The following is an 18,186-nucleotide window of genomic DNA, read 5'->3' as shown; positions in this document are numbered from 1 at the left end:
TCCTTCACATGTTGGTGGCTGCCTCCGCGTTCAAAGATTGGGCCCCGACGCTCGCTTCGCACCAAACACAACCTGCCAGGCGAAATGAAATTCCCATTATTTTTAATTAATCCCTAATTAAAATATATTACTCCACAGATTCCTCAAATCTCTCTTAATATGCAAATGTGGCCAATTCAAGGATATTTACATATCATTAATTAAGGCAAGCACATTCTCTTAGTCTAATGAGCTGTGGCCTGGGTCTGCCAAGGAAAACTAAACGCCGGGCTCAGGAGTGAGTAAGCACAGCCACGGGGGGATGCCGACTCTCTGTTGAGTCAGGACTATCAACTGTTAACACCAGGGTGAAGTAGACAACAACAACTCTGCTAAGCTCACCAGAAAAATCCACCCTGAACCACTTCAACATCATTAAAAACTGCTACGGGTGATGCAGCTTGCATCTTTGTGCTCTTCTCACTCCTGAGCGTAACTGGCCTAACGTAGCAGAAATCACATCAAACTGAGGAATTTCCAACAACAGCAGAGAATGTGAGTGTTATCACCGTCACAAACACTAGTACTTTTTCCACCTACATGCAGTAATTGCAACAAGTTCATACCCTCATCTCCTGCTGAAACAACAACTATAACAAATCTGGATGAGGTAAGGTGAGGTTAACCCCTTCAGTGCCTTTAAATAATGTTACTCCAGTCTCTCTGACAGTATCACATACATTGTGCATCTGTTTGTTTACACTCCTAATCCAAGCTACAGTACATGGTGCAAATTAACATCTGTCCTTGTTCTGGCTGTGCTAGATCATCAAATTCAAAGATTATATTTTATCAGGCCGACATATATTTTTTTTTATCTTTGGAGATTTCTGGGATCCTCAGCCAGCATTTTCAATAAAGTTCTCTGAGTTTGAACCATGTTTGGTTGCTCAGCTTGAGTTTGTGCATGAGACAAAAAATGAAAGGAAAACACCTACGTCACTTGATATTTTACATTGTACTCCTACTGCACTGCATTTCAGAAAGAAGTATTGTATATTTACTTCACTAAAGGAATGTGACACTTAGATTTACTGGTTACTTTGCAGATACAAATTTTCAAAGTAGCATTTACAGTAACATTAATAATGTAATGTTGTGTTGTAAAGTACATCAGTGGCTTCCAAGTTGGAAATTGGTAGTTTGCTGCAATATATTTTTTTCAAATTTTTCTGTAGTATGTTCTTTTTGCTTGTTACTTTTGGCAAAGTTTTACCTTTCAAGTTGAAGGACAATATATACCTATCTGAGATTTTAACTCTTGACAAATGCTTTTAATGACTCACTAACTTACTGAAATATGCAACATGTGCAAAATGGTTTCTGATAGTCACATTTCTTCTTTAAAGAGCCTATAAAAAATAATCTCCACCTTGACCAGCTGCGGCATTAAAATTGTGCTTATATGTTAATAAATAAATAGTAACGCTCCTACACTGTAATATATCCTAAATAACGGTGACAGCGGTCAATCTATTGCATAACAAGTACAGTCACATTTGATTCTTTAAACACATGCATACTCTTAGAAATTTGAAGGCTTAGTTTTTTCCCGTAATTAAGTCGTTTTTTTTATTGTACTATTATTTTTACTTAAGTAAATGATCTGAATAGTTCATCCATCACTGCACTGCTGATTAATGAGACTGTACGTAACAGAGTCAAACTACCTGGTGGTGAATTCTTCCTCTAACTGTACTTTCAGTGCACAGCAGTGCATGAGTAACATGTTATTAACTGCAGTACCAACTCCTTTATCATTAAAGTGAATACGTGAAGTGCATCCAACCATTTTTGCATAGTTTTTACATGGATACTATTCATGAATATCATGTTGTATTAGGTGATTTGAAGGAGAATGAGGAAATGAGCTGGGTGTGAGATGTACCTTGCTCATCTCCTTGTTCTCCCCTTTTCCAGCTGCTCTAATTTGACACCTTGAGCATTGGCGGGGGGAGGGTGGGGTTAACTAGGTGGGGGAGTGCAAAGACACAGCGGAATTCATTAAGAATAGCAAAGCCCTCTCTCCCCTCAACCTCCCTCCAACGCTAATGACATCAGAGGTTACTGGAGAGCAGACTAGCCAGAAGACAGGAGGAGAGGAGCGAGGAGGGAAAAAAAAGCCCAGGGAGAAATAGAGAGAGGGGAGCTGTGTGAAATTAGAAATATTTCATATGAATAGATTTTCAGCGGAACAAGTTCATGGTTCAGCTCGTACACGAGGTGCTTTGACTGAACAATCTCACTGAGGCCTTGTTTGCTTAGTTTGTTCTGAGTGTATTTCTGCATCCTTTTAACATTCACACGAAATGAAAGAGGTTTCAAAAACGGCTATTTTGCCTCTGACAGTCCTAATGCACTATGATGACATACCAACAACCGACTGCAGACCTTCGAAAAAACCCATTTATGCCACACTTTGTAGGTTGGATGGAGTGCAATCAGACCTTTTCAACACTGTGATTACTACGTACTGGCACAGTAATCTGTGGCTGAGGAATTGGCTGGCTAATAGCAGTTTCACATCAGCCATCTATAGGGACCTTGCAGACAGGTAAAGTGGTGGTTGCAAAATATTGAAATGGTCAGTGCCACCTGGGATGAAAGGCCTTTACAAAAAGTATTAAGAAATTATTTTATTTTTTTGCTCTAGAAGCTGCAGCACCGTGTGTAAGATGAGCAGCTTTATCTTTGCAGTGACTTCCAACATCAAACACGTCGCTTTTCCTCGCAGCCACTGAAGCTGCGGCTTGATTTTAGAGCTGGAGGGGAAGTGATTGAGGGGTAAAAAAAAAAAAATGTTTCTGAGCTGAGCTGAAATCCTTACTGAAACGGTGTCCCGAGACCTTTCAAACGCTCATTTCCATTTATCTACCAATGACATTTTTCATGACGTACTCTCTGGCAAACTATCTGACTCATAAATCCAATTCAAGCCTATTACTGAAGAACTTTTAAAGCTATCCTTCATTAATGTTAATGGGGTTTTTTAGTGGAGGCCAGTGGTGGTTAGGACTACATGGCTGCTTTCCCAAGCTTGTTTAACAGGCTCCAGACAGAGATGGATGCTCCTTGCAGTCCGATAGGCTCTCTGAGCCATCTATCACCCAGAGGACCCACCCACAGAGCTGGCGTTCCATAACAAAGGGCAGGCAGGAAAGCTCCTGATTGACAGCTTTATGTGTGTGGTGGCCAGTCAGACAGCAGAGAGGAGACACTGTATCTGTTTCTGGCCTCGGTGCTGGCCCCCTTTTCTGAAAATGAGTTGTGAAGAACAGAACAAAATAATGAGTGAGCGGGGGAATCAATCAATATGCCGACACATGAGATAAATGAGAGAATCAAACACACACAAAAACATCCCTAATGCTGCTGAGTAGGTACAAAACTAATCAGGCAAATGAAGCTGCCCGGGCAACATAAACTGCGAATGGAGAGTAGAGTTAAGGCATAAACAGTTATTATCACAAAGATTATTACCCTTACACCTCCAGACTCACTAATTAGCACAATAAACAGCCATACTTTAAAATGTATGGTCGGAACATGCAATAAAACCGGCTGCAACATGTAAATGCAGATACTTCACATAGAAAGTCACAAATTAAGGGCTAACAGACTGTTGTGCAGCCACTAAAATCCAGCTCAGAAAACATTAAAATCTATAATAACGTAAGCACAAACATAAACTGCTTTGCTCCTGTCACAGCTGTCATCACTTTACGAGAGGCCACAGTTCCTCTCCGGGTGTATATATTCTCGAAATGCAGACAAAAAGCAAGGGGGGAGGAGGGGGTTGTGTTTCAGAAGAGACACACTAAATTTGGACAGTAAGTAGTATCACCCCGTCGGCGCGGTACACCGCACATTCGCAACGCCCCATTTAACCGCACACGGCGCTTCCCTCTACTGCCTTCATTTGCATACTTCAGCGGGGCCCTGACGGATGAAGACGGATGGGGCAAAATCAGCCTCACTGAAACAACTGTTTTATCAAGGTTAAACTATCCAAGAAGCTCTTAACCCCCGCGCTTTTATCACACTACAGCTCTCCCAATATCAATCTATCAATATGATCTTATCGGAAGGGAGGTGGGTGAAGACGCTCTTCATAAACTCAAGTAATAGGAACATAAAGGAATTTTATGTGTTTAGGGGAGGAGACTGCTAAACATGGTGCTGAAGGACATGTCCAATAAAACAGGCTGCAAGGTGGTGCCAGCAAGCCAAATAAAAAAATAATAGAAGAAGAGGAGATGCTCGCCTCGAGGCATGTGGAGTCACGGGGTCGTCGGTTCAAATCTTGTGAACGACTCGTGAAAGCGCGAAGAAGAAACACTAAAATCCTCCTTTAACAGCAAGGTGAACTTGCATAGACTGGCATTCGTTCTGCTGCAGTGAAGGTGTGTTTAATCTCAAAGACAAAAAAATATAGCGGTGTAGCAGGGTGCTGCAAGTCTGTTCGATCAATAAAATAAAATATCAGTATGTCCAAAGATTTCAAAATAAAGTTTATGATGAAAATCTAATTATTTGTGTATGTTCCCTTCTTGTTACATATTTAATTTATACTTTTACTTGTAATAGATGTCTTGGAATTACTTGTTATCATGTCATGTGGTGTAACTTCATGTAATACGAGAGTTTTTGTCCCATCAGTGTAACACATTTGCCCTCCTATTGTGAGTACAGTAAAACGCAGCAGTTTTAAGGAGTGTCAGTCGATCTACTTGTGATCAACAGACAACCACATGGTCCATGCTAGAGTTTATGTTTGCAGACAGAATGTGATTTATTTTAGGTGGAATTTCCAGTTACAACAGTCACATAAAGCAAAAAAATCTGAGATGGAAATGAGAGTGTTAAATATAATAAACAGTGATAGGCTTCCTGCATTTCTTTCATCTTGGTGTTTGTTCGTCCATTTTATGTGTGTGAACGCCTAAAACTTGTGCAGTAACGCCAGAACCACCTTACAACACGATGCCTTCCAGTTTAACTACACTGCAAAAAAAAGTCGAATTTGTTTAATCGCTGGTTATCATGTTCTGTGGTGAAGCTTAACGTGAAATGAGAATAATTTTAACCCAAAAATACAAACCTGACACACTGTCACATTCAGTGTATTAATATACACATTGCAATACTCGGTTGTACTTTGTTGTAACTAACACCATGTGTGCATCTCCTTAACATTTCAGAGACCAATTTGACACAGTCCAGATGATGTAAAAGCAATCCAATACACAAAACAAATTGCTGATACCGAACATAAAAGGCGCACATAAACGCACATGTATGCATAAATCATAAGCGCAAACTACCTCCTAACTTTTGATCTTTGAAGGGTAAAAACTGCGTTAGGAATGGCTCAGTAATAAATGAACAGAAGTATATAATTTGCTGATTATGCTCAAGTAGAAAAAAGAAAATGACAGCAATTAACATAATTTCAGTGGGAGTTAACTGTCCAGAACTAACACCGCCAAAGGCAAGCTGGCAGACAGAAGGCACAGAGGAAATCCACAGCTTTCACTCTTTGGGTTGGGATACAGATTTCTATAGTACAGGGAACCAACAAGGAGGCAACAATGCATTATCAATCCTCATTGCTGCTGCTGGGAGAATTGTTGACATACGTAACCTTCTTAAATATCAAAATAGAAACTTTCACAGATTGCACAGATTTTCTTGCTGAAACAAAATAATAGTCTGGTAATGAGGCCTTTCATATTTACATAAGACAGATTTTTCCACAATAACTAGTAATCTAACAACTTTAACAAGTGAAACCTGCTGTTTTGTGGCAATAATGAAAACTGATTCAACAGTATTTTTGAAAACAATTACATTTGCATAAAAAAACAAACAAGAAAACTGATCTCACTCTAATGGTACTTCTGACTTGGTAATTGATATTTCTACAGAACATCCATGCATAATTTCAAATAGGGCAAATAAGAGAAGTTTTGATCTGCATTGCAGTGGCTATTTTTTGGATTCATGCAGGGTTCCTGTTTTGCCTGAAAGAACAGACAGTACTTCAGAAGCAGATTTAAGAGCCCTTATCTGGCTCTCACAGATTGTCTGTCCACTGCCGGTCAGCCTGACCAAGTACTGCCCTCTGCTAACATTCATGCTCTCGCCCTACTGTGCTAAATGCTACCTGTGGTGTCACATCTGCCCCGGGAAGTGATCCAAAACTGCAGCTCCCCGTGTCTCTATAGGCCCCGCAGAATTAGCAGCAGCAATCCCGGGAGACAGCCTGGCTGCCTATTTCTGCCCCTCCAACACACACTCTAACACACGCACAGAAACAGGAGATACCACACACCACGCTGAAGATTGCCAGCATGAGACTGTTTGATTTTGCAGCCACAAAAACAACTCTTTGTGTGGCTAAATTTATCATCGCTCTCCGCCACAGTATTTGTGTCTTTCTCTACAGTTCAATATCTCCTCTCGCTTTTGCTGTGTGTGTGTGTGTGTGTGTGTGTGTGTGTGTGTGTGTGTGTGTGTGTGTGTGTGTGTGTGTGTGTGTGTGTGTGTGTGTGTGTGTGTGTGTGTGTGTGTGTGTGTGTCTGCATTGTTCTTTGTCTGCGCCTTTCCTTCCAGTGAAGGTGCCGAGGTTACCAAGGCTCATCTGTGGCCCCTTTGTCTCTCACGGCAACGGCAAGGTTTATTAACATAAATTAGAATAGCTCAGCAAGAGAGTACCTTGTCGCTATGCGTTACCCACGGCAACCTCTCCTCCACTCTCAATCCACCTGAGCATGTGCATGTGTCTGTGGATGTGTTTGTGTGTGAAATAAAGAGAGAGCGAGAGAGTGAGAGAGTGTGAGAGAGCGTGAGAGAGAGAAAGAGAGAGAGAGAGAGAGAGAGAGAGAGAGAGAGAGAGAGAGAGAGAGAGAAAGAGCGCACACTCCTCTGCATCTAAATGTGAAACTACTCTGAAATGAGGGAGACACATCCACACCCATCTCTCCCCTGTCCTGATTAAAATAAATGGTGCTATCTGCACTGCATGACTCACTACACCATGGCATTACTATCAGTAATTGAAACATCCAATCACTACTGAGCCATCAGCCTCACTGCTCTTCCCCATCTGACTTTGTGGCACCTGATTGAACATCCTACTGTATGGGAAGTAATACAAGATATGCCTGTGACTTTATACTCAGAAATGCTGGAGGGAGACGCAAAAATACTGCATCAACGAGGGTGCAGCTCACGTATCGTTTGCATGACATTTGTGTCTGCATGTACAGTATAGGTTGAAATGTGCGTGTGTGTCTGTGTGTGTGTGCGTGTATCTGTGTGTACCACTCAACATCCTAAGCAGATATCCAGCGAGAGTCGGCAGCCTCATTGATTGGTGTTGATTCCATCTGGGCAGCGAGCAACGACTGACAGTGGATCTAAGCCGCTGCGAAAGGCAACCATTAATCTTGGTCCTGTTTAAGCAGCATGTATTAATTTGTGTCATTTTTACTAAGTCAGGCAGGGAAGAGCGCTTGCCATTTTATGTTTGACTGTTCATCGAAGTCAGGGGGGTCCTTTGTACAACCCCAGCATGCTGCCAACACGCCATTTACATCTTAGTGGCAGGGTGCCAGAGAACCCACCTCCATCAAAGTGAACAGGAAAATCTGCACACACAGATTACGTTTTTGATATAAGAACGGATATGTCTCTTCAATCAAACGGTGGAGAAAAGGCCAGGGCTGCATGCACGTAACCATATGGATCTAACGCTGTGAAAAATGGAGAAACTAAACAGTATAATTCAAAGGTAGTTGGAGTGCACAGTTGGAGCCCCATGAACATATCAATAATAAGATCTGCAGGTATTTCAACTCCAACAATATGAGGACATACGCGTTTACCAGTCGCACTGCGTGAGGCAGTTCCATGAGGCTGTGGAAAATCCAATCAAATCCAAACAGCACCAATAAGAAAAACAATGGCCGAGGTGATTGCAACTGCAATAATGTCACCGGAGCTGTTTTGTAGACACTAAAAGCTGCTCCAGAGACAAACATCTGATAAAAAAAGAAACTCCACTCCACCATAGAGCAAATTTCCTCTCTAAAGCAATTTTATATTCGATAAGTGGGAAGGCATTCTTAGCGTAATGGATCTGAATATGATCTCTGTCAGAAAACTAAGAACACAGTCGTGTATAAAAGCACAGCGTGCAGAACGGCCAGTACTGCTGCATCAGATAACCAGATTGAAAAGTGCAGGAAACAAACTACAAATAGAGATGCATTGAAATTCTATTTCTCTGGAATAGGTGAACTGACAGATGTCTGTTTCTCTGTCCTTCTTGCCATTTTTGTGAAGGTGAAATCAGAAAAAAGTACATGAAAAACAAAATAATTAATCACTAGTGTGCACGTAAAGAGGCAAAACAACTGAATTGCTCTCTCTCACTCACTCACTCACTCACTCACTCACTCACTCTCTCTCTCTCTCTCTCTCTCTCTCTCTCTCTCTCTCTCTCTCTCTCACACACACACACACACACACACACACACACACACACGCACACACACACACACACACACACACACACACACTCCCTCGCCATACGTCGACACGCAGAATATGACCATTCTACAGCCAGATCTGTTATCACGGCTAATTACTACTCCCACCTCATATATACAGGGCTGTAATTAGCCTCTTAAAACATGATTAACATGTCTCAATTAAGCCAGTCAACATTTGCATAATATATTAGCTGTCCTAATTGCAAGTGAGTTTATATCAGAGGACAGCGAACAGCAAAAATACTTGCTGTTGCTTGTGAAGTGCACTGACAATGTAGTGAATATAAATATGACTATAGAGGAAATGTCAGAGAATAAAAGGGAATCCAGTCTATTTATGTCTGATATAACTCACTTTAAAGGCGAAGTTAAACTTAGAATCAGCACATCCCCACTTGGACTACACTTACAAATATATTACATGTTTATTATTATTCACTCAGATGAACATTTCTGGTAAGTGGAGGGAGAGTTTCCTGTGCGCTCGCAAATCAAAGCCTGGCAACATTTTCTCAGGAAAAACTTTGCGTTCATTTTGAAGTTATTTATTTGAAGTTATTTATGAGAGAACAGACAGCGTCCTGTTCAGCCTTATTTCCGTGGAAACTAAAACATGGGGGGATAAACTGCTGCTTCGGCACTTCCAAGCCGGGGACAGATATACAGTCTCCCAGTGAGCGCGGGGAAACCAAGGACATAGCCATTAGTTTCAGGACAGCGCCACATTGGAGACTAATGCCTCCATCTGTCACTGGAGATGAGAGGAGAGTAACAAAGAGAGGCAACACTAACCCCTGAACTCATCATGGACAGCCATGTCAATTAAATACTGAAAAACAGCAGCACTGGGAGCCATAGTAACCAGTTTATCCACTGCTGCATGGGAGCTCAACCAGTACCACCGTTAACGGTTAATGTGAAGGTTACAGAAAATACCATAAATAGTCATTTGACATCATCACCCTGCACCTTCACGTTTAATTCAGGCCCACCAACTAGATCTGAGATAATCACCTGATTAATTGATGAGTCAAAGTACAGGATATTCCCCACTGTTTTCATACTACTTTTTATATATATATATATATATCAGTTAATCATTTGAGTACTATCTTGAAGCAAAATGCAAAACCTTTGTTATTTCTATCTTCTCTGATGAGCGGATCTGCTGGTTTTTCAGTGTAAACTGTATCTTTTGGGGTTTTGGTTTGTTGGTCAGACAAAGTAAAATACCTGAAGAAGTCACTTTGACCATTTTACTTTGTTTTCCGATTATAGACTTAATAGATTAAATAAGAAAGTAACTGGCAGAACAATAAATAATAAAAATAATTCTTCATTGAAACCAGCACAGTTGTCAAAACAAACATCTGCTTCGTCCCAATAAAGAAAGAGTATTTCCTCCAGTATTTATGAGCCCTGGCAGGAACCTTGAAAGTGACCAGATCAACATCACTGTGGATATCTAAAATGTGTGTACATGTCTAATTAGCAGCGCAGGCTTGGGGGAGTGGGGGGGGATTGGTTAGTGGGATGGACTGATTCAGCAGGTCTAGCTTTGATAAGTTCAAGCGGTGTAATGCATTATCCGTCTGATCATATTAGTCATGCAGGAGCTCTCCATCTGACCCGAGCCTGCATGGGGGTAATGTGAGGCTGCTGACACCGAGTGGCCTGACGAAAACAGTCCCAGGCCCGCAGATAGAGAGACACAGGCAGAGAGACAGAGAGAGGGGGAGAGCAGGCCTGAAATCTGACACCCAGAAACACTGACTTGGTGTCTGGCTTCTCTTACTTAGTCAACCTGTACGTGCCAACTTCCCTCACCGTAATGGTTCCACACAAACAAAGAAGCTCTCCAGCTCTCTTGACAGGATGTGGAGCAAGCACAGGAAAACAAATTCAAAGTGCTCTCAGGAACTGCAGAAACAATGATGATAGTCTAAAAAAAGTTGCGAGGGGCCGGGAGATGGGGCAAACGTTTTCGTGAAATACAACCCCGGTGGCCAAAAGGAACGTCGGTAAGTGGTAACACAAGCCTCCGGCGTTGGTTTACTATAAGCCAGCGTGTGAACCTGAGCTTGTTTAAGCTTGCTAAATACTCTTGCACTGTGACATGGGAACGACCCCGGCACAAATAAACGGAATGGGGTGGTGTGGGGTCATCAGTTAAGGCCCGTTCTGTCTGCTATTGGCATGTGCTCCCGCCTTGTTTGTCAGCTGCTTGCCAATGGACACCTCACTGCTGCAATGTCCCATATTGCTGCTGTCAACACTCCGCTGATATACCACGAATAAGTGATGCATACACCACACATGCAAATAACCACGTGCAGCAAATGATAGCTGATGTGAGGAAATGTTTCTTCTCTGGTAAAAGGTTGAGAAAAAAGGAAATGCTTCGAATCTGAACTGCTGTACTCGTCTCCTCCTGCTCACACTTCTTCCCAGAGACTACTCTGACTGCAACAATGTAAAAAGCAAGGAGAAGCTGACTCTTTATAAAGAATATAAAAAAGACCTGACAAATTACAGGCTGTTCTCCACTCGCACACACTGCACTCAGCACATTTGGCTGTAAATGCCATGGTGAAGGTTTGAGTCATTTTCTCTGTCACTGCAGTGAAAGGATTTTCAGTTTCGTCTGCACAAACCTCCTATGGGCGAAGATGAGCCGCAGCTCAGCTCTTCAAACGGAGACAGGGAGGACACAGAGAAGCAGCCAGTCAATCTTGATTCTCTCATAAATAGTTTGGGTTATTCTTAACTTTTAAATGCTGTTCTGTCTTCACAAAAACAATGTCATTATTTAGAACTTGCAGAGTTGTGGTAAAAATAACTGATACAATAAAAAAACATTTTTAAAAAGAGAGAAAATACAAGCAATGTTAAAAAACATTTCCAAACTTGGTACTAAACGGAGGGGAGGACAATTTGCAGTCTGAGGGGAGCCTCTCGTCAGAAGCTCTGTGAAGTCCTGGTTGCCAAGAACGGTGGGAAGAGAGGAGAGGCAGGGGGAAAAGCCAGGAAAAGGTCCAAGTCACTTTGTTCTTCGTTTTGGAAACGAACTCTGGTTGAACCCGAGGAGACGCCAGACAGTTTACAAAGAGCCAGGCATTACTCTCTCACTTTTCCAAGCCTTGCAATTTAGAAACAGGGCCCCAGCCTACTATAGCTTCTTCCTCACAGGCTGCATTCTTTAACCTTTGTAAATCTGATGAAAATCTCAAGTGTCTACATGTTCCCTCTCCTTTCTTTGGAAAAGCCTGTGCCAAACTCTGACTCATGAATGTCAGTGAATAACAGTCCATGTTATATTAATGAAAACGGTATTGCCTCCATAAGGCACAAGCCCTGTGTTTATTCTCCGTTGCCTGTCTACATGGCTGCGATGCAGCCAGCAGACAAAGTGACAAGGCTCTCTCAATAATCTCAACAACAGCTTCAAAGTTGTGCTCACAGATAAGGCTATATTGGATATTTTGTTTTATTTCCTCTCTTGAAAAGCAGCACTCTGCCACATCCCTCAGAGAATATTCGCGGGCTTTCATCATGTGAGCCGCTCTTCCTTTGATCTGCTGTTAAAAGTGAGTAATAATTCACACATTCCTTTTCATGACTTTGACCCTTGTTGCGAACATAAACAGAAAATCCCTCTGACCTGCCCCTGCATGTAAAACAGCTCACTTAGCAAACACCAATAACTCGGCCAAGGAAAACAGACAGAGAGGGGTGAGAAAGCCCGGCCCCAGAAAGCCCAAATGTCGGCATGAAAACATTCCTGTCCAGAGACTGCAAGTCATCCGCTGCCAGCGCTGTGTACATGCAAGATGTGTGACGTTTGTCGATGAAAACGTGTTGTAAAAAAAGAAAATGTGAATTTTATGCTAAATAAATATACAGTGGCTGAAGAGACCTTTAAATCCACATTTTCTCTAAAAATGTTTCAAGTATTAAAGAAAGACATCCAAAATAAAGAAAACAGGTGATGCTAGAGACAAAGAATACGCTTTTAGACCCTAAAATGGACAACACTGTCATCGGTGTGGATGCTTACCTGTTTTCTCCTTTATTTCACACAAGACATTGAAGAGGGCAGGTTTCATTCTGTGGCAGTTGAGTGCATGTTTCCTAAAAAGAGGACAGGACACCACTTTCCAAATCAATATTCAAACAAGTGGACCCCCCTGAAATCCCCAAAATATCATAATATAGATACATTATTCTTCCCAGTTGTTTGTACCACAAAGTATGCTAATTTATAAAGCACCCAGGAGCCAAAGCAGGGTAAAATATTAACAAAGATGAATCCATATTATTTGGATTTAATCATTTGTCAAATAATTAAATCCAAAGACTATGGATTCATCATTGGATTCAACATGTTTTTGAAAAACAGTTTGGTCTTACTTAAAATGCCACAAAATCTATCCAGTTATTCAACTGTACCATGCCTCATATATTTCATTATATTTTTTTTATAATTATTGATGCAATAGGTCATAACTATAGGAGAGGATCTGCAACATGTTATTATAGCAGAGGATTACAATGTAAGCTCCTTTGTAACAAGGCAGAAGAGTCTCAGTGTAACTGAGGTGCCAAATGCTCCACAGTTAAAACACCTCTTATCTTAATCCGCTATAATCATGCCATAATTGATAGTTTTGATAAAAAAAAATATTCACGCAAAAGTTGTTTCAAATAATTAAATGTGAATCGTGACAAGTTTTAAGGGTCTTTTTTTTCGCTTTCGCGCAGTCACGGCACTTCAGTGGGCGTAATTGCTTTCATTTACAGGCAGTCTTGACACAAACCACAATGTTATTATCTCCCCCGGTCCATCCCCAATATCTCCTATTAATTATACAAGTATTTGTGTGCAGCCTCACCTCGCCTGTGCCTCGTCTAAGCTTTGGTCTGTGATGGTCATTATTTGCTGTAATATGTCTCCGATGTCCTGCTTTCTTCCCTCTCCGTCCGTCCCTGCCGTGCCATCCTGCATATGCTGCGCCAGGCCGGGGTGTCCGGCCATGCCTACCCCGTGGGAGTGCATCAACCGAGGCTGCTCGTCCATCCTTGACCACGGTCCCTGCTGCCTCCCCTCCAACTTTCAAATTTTTATATCAAGAGGGAAAAAATATAAGAAAATATCCTCGGAAATTCCTCTGGATTCCTCGGCGTTTCTCTGAGCCCCGACACTCCTCCTTTTTCCTTGGTAAGCTTTTCTGGATTTGGGAGGAGGGAGACTGACAAACCCTCTCTCTGCTCTCCCTCTCGGTCTCTCTCCCAGCTGGTTTAGGTGAAATCTGATCTGAATCGCTGCTTTTGGCTTTGGCCACTCCTGCACCGCTACTGTAGGGACGGAAAAAAAGGATTGAACATTAAAGGCTCCTAATCTGATTAAAAGTGGAGCGCGTTGTGCCCCTCTTATGAAACCTCCGATATTCTCGAGAGCTTGATGCGCCAAAACGCGCTAAAGACTTAACTTGTCTGTGAAGGATTTGGATACAAAGTAACCACCAACTGTTATTGTTTCGCTTATGTCTGGTAACTGACTCATAATCAGAGTATGGATGAAAAGCCTCCGCCCCTCGAGCCACGATTGGAGAAGAAGGAGCGCGCAAGTCCCACCTCGGTCCTCTCCGAAAACGTCAATCATCCTCCTTGGAAAGGTGGGACACTGTAATAAACATAAAGAGATGTGACCGGACCGGGTGGCAATACAGTGATGGATAGAGAGTGAATATGTAGCCTAATAAATAATTGTGAGTGGCAGTGAAGCTCTGACCCAACAGGACAGCATGGTGGTGCTTGGAAAAGACACTCTGTCACCCGGACTATATATTTCCCTGCTGAATATTTACATCCGTGTAATCAGTCAAAGGAATAATAAATCAAGAGGAATTTATTAGAACATGCAGCAGTTTGTGGAAAGCATTTTATAAGCCCCGTGTCGTAATATATGCCCACAACAGTCGTAACAAAATCCAGTTTATCAGCCTTGTGTTTAAACAGCTGCCTCCGTTGGCATCCACCATGCATTTGTGACTGATACAAGATCTAATCTGTATATTAATGATTAGTCCATTGACCGATTAGGCAATTAATATAAAATCAATCTGACAAACTATTTCTATAGTTGATTAAAGGGGAACTTTGCACAGTTCCGTTTTCAGGCGTTGGAGTGTAGGCTAATACCTAATTTACAGCAGTAGTAGTATATAGTAGGTTCAGCAGGCCGTTATCAACGACATGATGGTTGGACAGTACCACTGACCTTTGTCGTCATGGTAACAATTATTAACATCTGGTAAACGTTTTGACACAGTATGGTAATGTACCAAAACTACTTGGTGAGGTTTTGTAAAAAGATTGCGGTTTGGGTTACAAGTGTATAATTTTAATCACGTAAATTCCTTCACATACCTTACTTAAAAACTGACTTTGTCACCCTTTATAGTCCTTCAGCAGACTTCCTCCTTTGCTCCCGTGATAATTACAATGGCCACTAGAGGTTGCACTTATTACAACATTTTGGCCAAGTGGAAACTAACTATGACGTCACACACTGGTCTGCGAACTGCTGTTCTGAAGCCGCGAGTTTGTATTTTGGCTGTCGCCATCTTGCTGTTTAAGAGACAGAAGTGAGCATCTTTGGATGAGCTGTGGAAGAGTGAGAGGTGGATCTGACTCAATTTGATTGGGAACCTGAGGACAGTAGCCCCACCCACTGATCATGAAAACCTGAGGGCATCACAGGCCTGTCAATCAAACAGATACTTCCCCAAACATACTGCTTTTTGAGGCCGAGATTATTTTCAAATGGACTGCCAGAAAACTCAAGAAAGAATGGCTTTAGGAGTCGAATGGGAGTTGAAGCCCTTTTTGGAGACAACCCCTTGTGGACCTCACTGGTATTACAGTTTAAGGCTCTTACGCATTGGCCTAATTTTTCAGACCCAGAGGCTACATCCACTTTTATATACAGTATATGGTTTTGGCCTGCTAGGATGTGCAGTTTGTCACGCAGGTTCAGGCCCCTGCTAGCCCATATATTCAACAGTCTGATAACAGCCACCTGAGAAACTCCTGATGAACAATGCAGCTGATGTACTGCAATATTTAAGATAATGGTATATGGTGTGACTGCTTGCATAAAAAGTACGAGTTTGACCTCGAACAGGGTCTATCTGCCTGCAGGCTGTTGGTTCCACTTGCAAGTGATGATAAAAGGCAGACAGACAACTTCTCTCTGTGAATCCTATTTTTATTAGGCTACAGAATTTCCACAACACTGCATTAGCTGCTACTACCCAAATCACTGCCTTAACTGTCAGTGGTCGGGTTGCATTGTGGGTAATGTAGGCAGAAAGGACAGAAGAATGTGTGGAATAAAAATTACGGTATCGCTGGTTAAATTTGTGCCTTTTTTTTTAACTACTAGTTAGACAATGCAACAGGAGCACAATGCTAAAATCAGCAAATCATCTTTAATGTTTCAAGCAAAAATGTAAAAATTTCACCAGATGCACCTGTGCAAATGTGAATATTTGCATGTTTTCTAATTCTTTGATTAAAATGATTAAAAAAATATATATATAAACCCTTAAAAATCAGTTTTTCCTCTTAAAAAAAGCAACTGAAGGTCAACTTGGGCTCAACGCATTTTATACTTTACTATTTTCTGACTATTTCTGGACCAAATAATTTATCAAGAAATGCATCAGTTGATGATTAAAATAATTGTCAGTTGCAACCCTATTTGTGATAATAGGTTAATCCTTTCTCATTGAAAAATCTAAATCCTGATATGGATACCCTGCAGTCCTGTGCCTCGGAGGCTTGTCTGCCTTCCTTTACTGGCCGGACAGAAATCGATCAGTCAGTTTTCTCATTACGTGCTGAATAGGGAGGTAGGGTAGTAATTGTCACAAGGGGCAGGGTGAGGTTGAGGGTAGTGGTGGTGATAATGTCTGACACTCAGGAGCTGCAAGACTGCACAGCACAGCCCTGAAATGGAAGTCTGCAGTCCAACAGCCATTCTGCTTTATTTTATTCCCTATTTAACAGGGTCATAACGTGAAGGAGGGCTCATATTTGTTTTGTACATCTTACAAAGGTTCAGCTGTAAATGTGCTTACTCTGAAGTGAGAGGACAGGGAAATTATCGAGTTTTTCTTCTATGTTTTAGCACTGAAACAACAAACCCCAGTCTTGTGTCACGTTGGTTCTTTGCATCACGATATATTTAAACCTCCCACGCATAAGACTTCTTAGCTCTGATTTAAAAATCAAGGCAGCATTGATTAGTGTGAAATATGATCTGAAGAGCTCATTCTTTTTGCTTTAAATTCAAATTTATTCCACTGAAAGCCAATAGACAGAAATTACCTTATTGCTTGGTTGCTGGTGGGAAAGTAAACTCTGAATAAAATAAATATGACCTTGTTTATGGCTCTGATTGCTGTGTTTCAGATAAAGCAGCATTTGCAGCCTTAATGAAAGAGAAGAAAATCATCTGACATTGCATATTTCCCCTCCATTAAAACCAAATGTGTTGTAGCAGCATTAATATTCTCATAAAAAAAAAGTGGGATCTGATTATAATTGCAAATGAAGTTTGATGTAAAAAAAAAAATATTCTTATAAATAGTAGATGTTTTTCTGCAGAAGTTGCAGAGTTGTTTTTCAGAGAAAAATGTTAATGCTAAGCATGTCGGTATTCCCAGTAGAAATGTGAACTAGTTGAATTTGTTGAGTCGTGTTGTGTTTACCATCATCCAGTGAGGCTGCTCTGATGAATATAGAAGAGGACAGAATGTACCAAGGATTAAAATACATTTGTGACTGGAAAACAACTTAACTAAAGTAACGTAAAGTCTCATGTTTGGGATGGCGTCTGCTAAAAGTAAAGATAAACTGAGCATAAAAATGTTTAATGAATGTATCTTGAATGTTCTAATCTTCATTTGAGTCATTTAGATTGTTTATTGTTGCATTTATATGCATTTACATTTAAAGTCTTGAAAATACATTCTGCATTTTAAGACTTTCAAATGACCCTATACTGCATGATAATTTGTTGGAAACTATTTATTATTTTTACACTGCTTATAAATGCTAAATTGATATAATAACATCCATGTAAGCCAAACAATGAGCTTTCAAGCTTCCTAACAAACTCCTGCGACTCCACAGCACATATTCTGGACCAGGGTCAAGCAGCTCTTCCCAGAGAGAGCTGCAGGTCAGAGTAGGGTAAGTTATGTATGAGGTAGGAACCACACCGAGGGAGAAAGCAGCAACTGCATGGCACATCTCACCAGGAAGTAACCTTGATGAAAAATTCAGTTGTTTGCAGCTCCTGGCGTCCCTCAGGCATGAATAAAGTGAGGCCCAGACAGAGAGAAAAGACCTGGGCTCAGCTTGAAACTACTCACCGACCCTACTGCTGAGGAAGACACACGCACACACGCACACATGCACACAGACACGCACGCCGGCCAGCATTAGGAGATGGGCACGAATTAAACTTTAATCACGCCTCAAATAGATTAAGCGACAGGAGCCGAGTCAGCATTTCTGA

At 41.4% G+C, this 18,186-nt stretch overlaps 1 protein-coding gene across 7 annotated transcripts in view; it reads right to left on the bottom strand.

Moving 5' to 3' along the window:
• pbx1a (pre-B-cell leukemia homeobox 1a) overlaps positions 1-14,200 on the bottom strand; it is a 49,496-nt gene extending 35,296 nt beyond the window's left edge. For 2 of the 7 annotated variants that reach the window (XM_069157375.1, XM_069157378.1), the window contains exons 1-2: positions 13,490-14,193; positions 12,655-12,728 (exon numbers count right to left, since the gene is read on the bottom strand). In XM_069157375.1, the coding sequence (XP_069013476.1) occupies positions 12,655-12,728; positions 13,490-13,674 (259 nt within the window). In that variant the 5' untranslated portion in view covers positions 13,675-14,193. Of the gene's footprint in view, positions 1-12,654; positions 12,729-13,489 lie in introns of all 7 variants that reach the window. The other 5 variants (XR_011178686.1, XM_069157377.1, XM_069157373.1 and 2 more) reach the window with 5 other exon arrangements.
• Positions 14,201-18,186: the final 3,986 nt, after the last annotated feature.

Source organism: Embiotoca jacksoni, unplaced genomic scaffold (assembly GCF_022577435.1).
Source record: "Embiotoca jacksoni isolate LCO1_2020_lvr unplaced genomic scaffold, fEmbJac1.0.p SCAF_22, whole genome shotgun sequence".
In the NCBI taxonomy this organism is placed as follows: domain Eukaryota; kingdom Metazoa; phylum Chordata; class Actinopteri; family Embiotocidae; genus Embiotoca; species Embiotoca jacksoni.
This window is presented reverse-complemented; position numbering and strand designations above follow the sequence as displayed.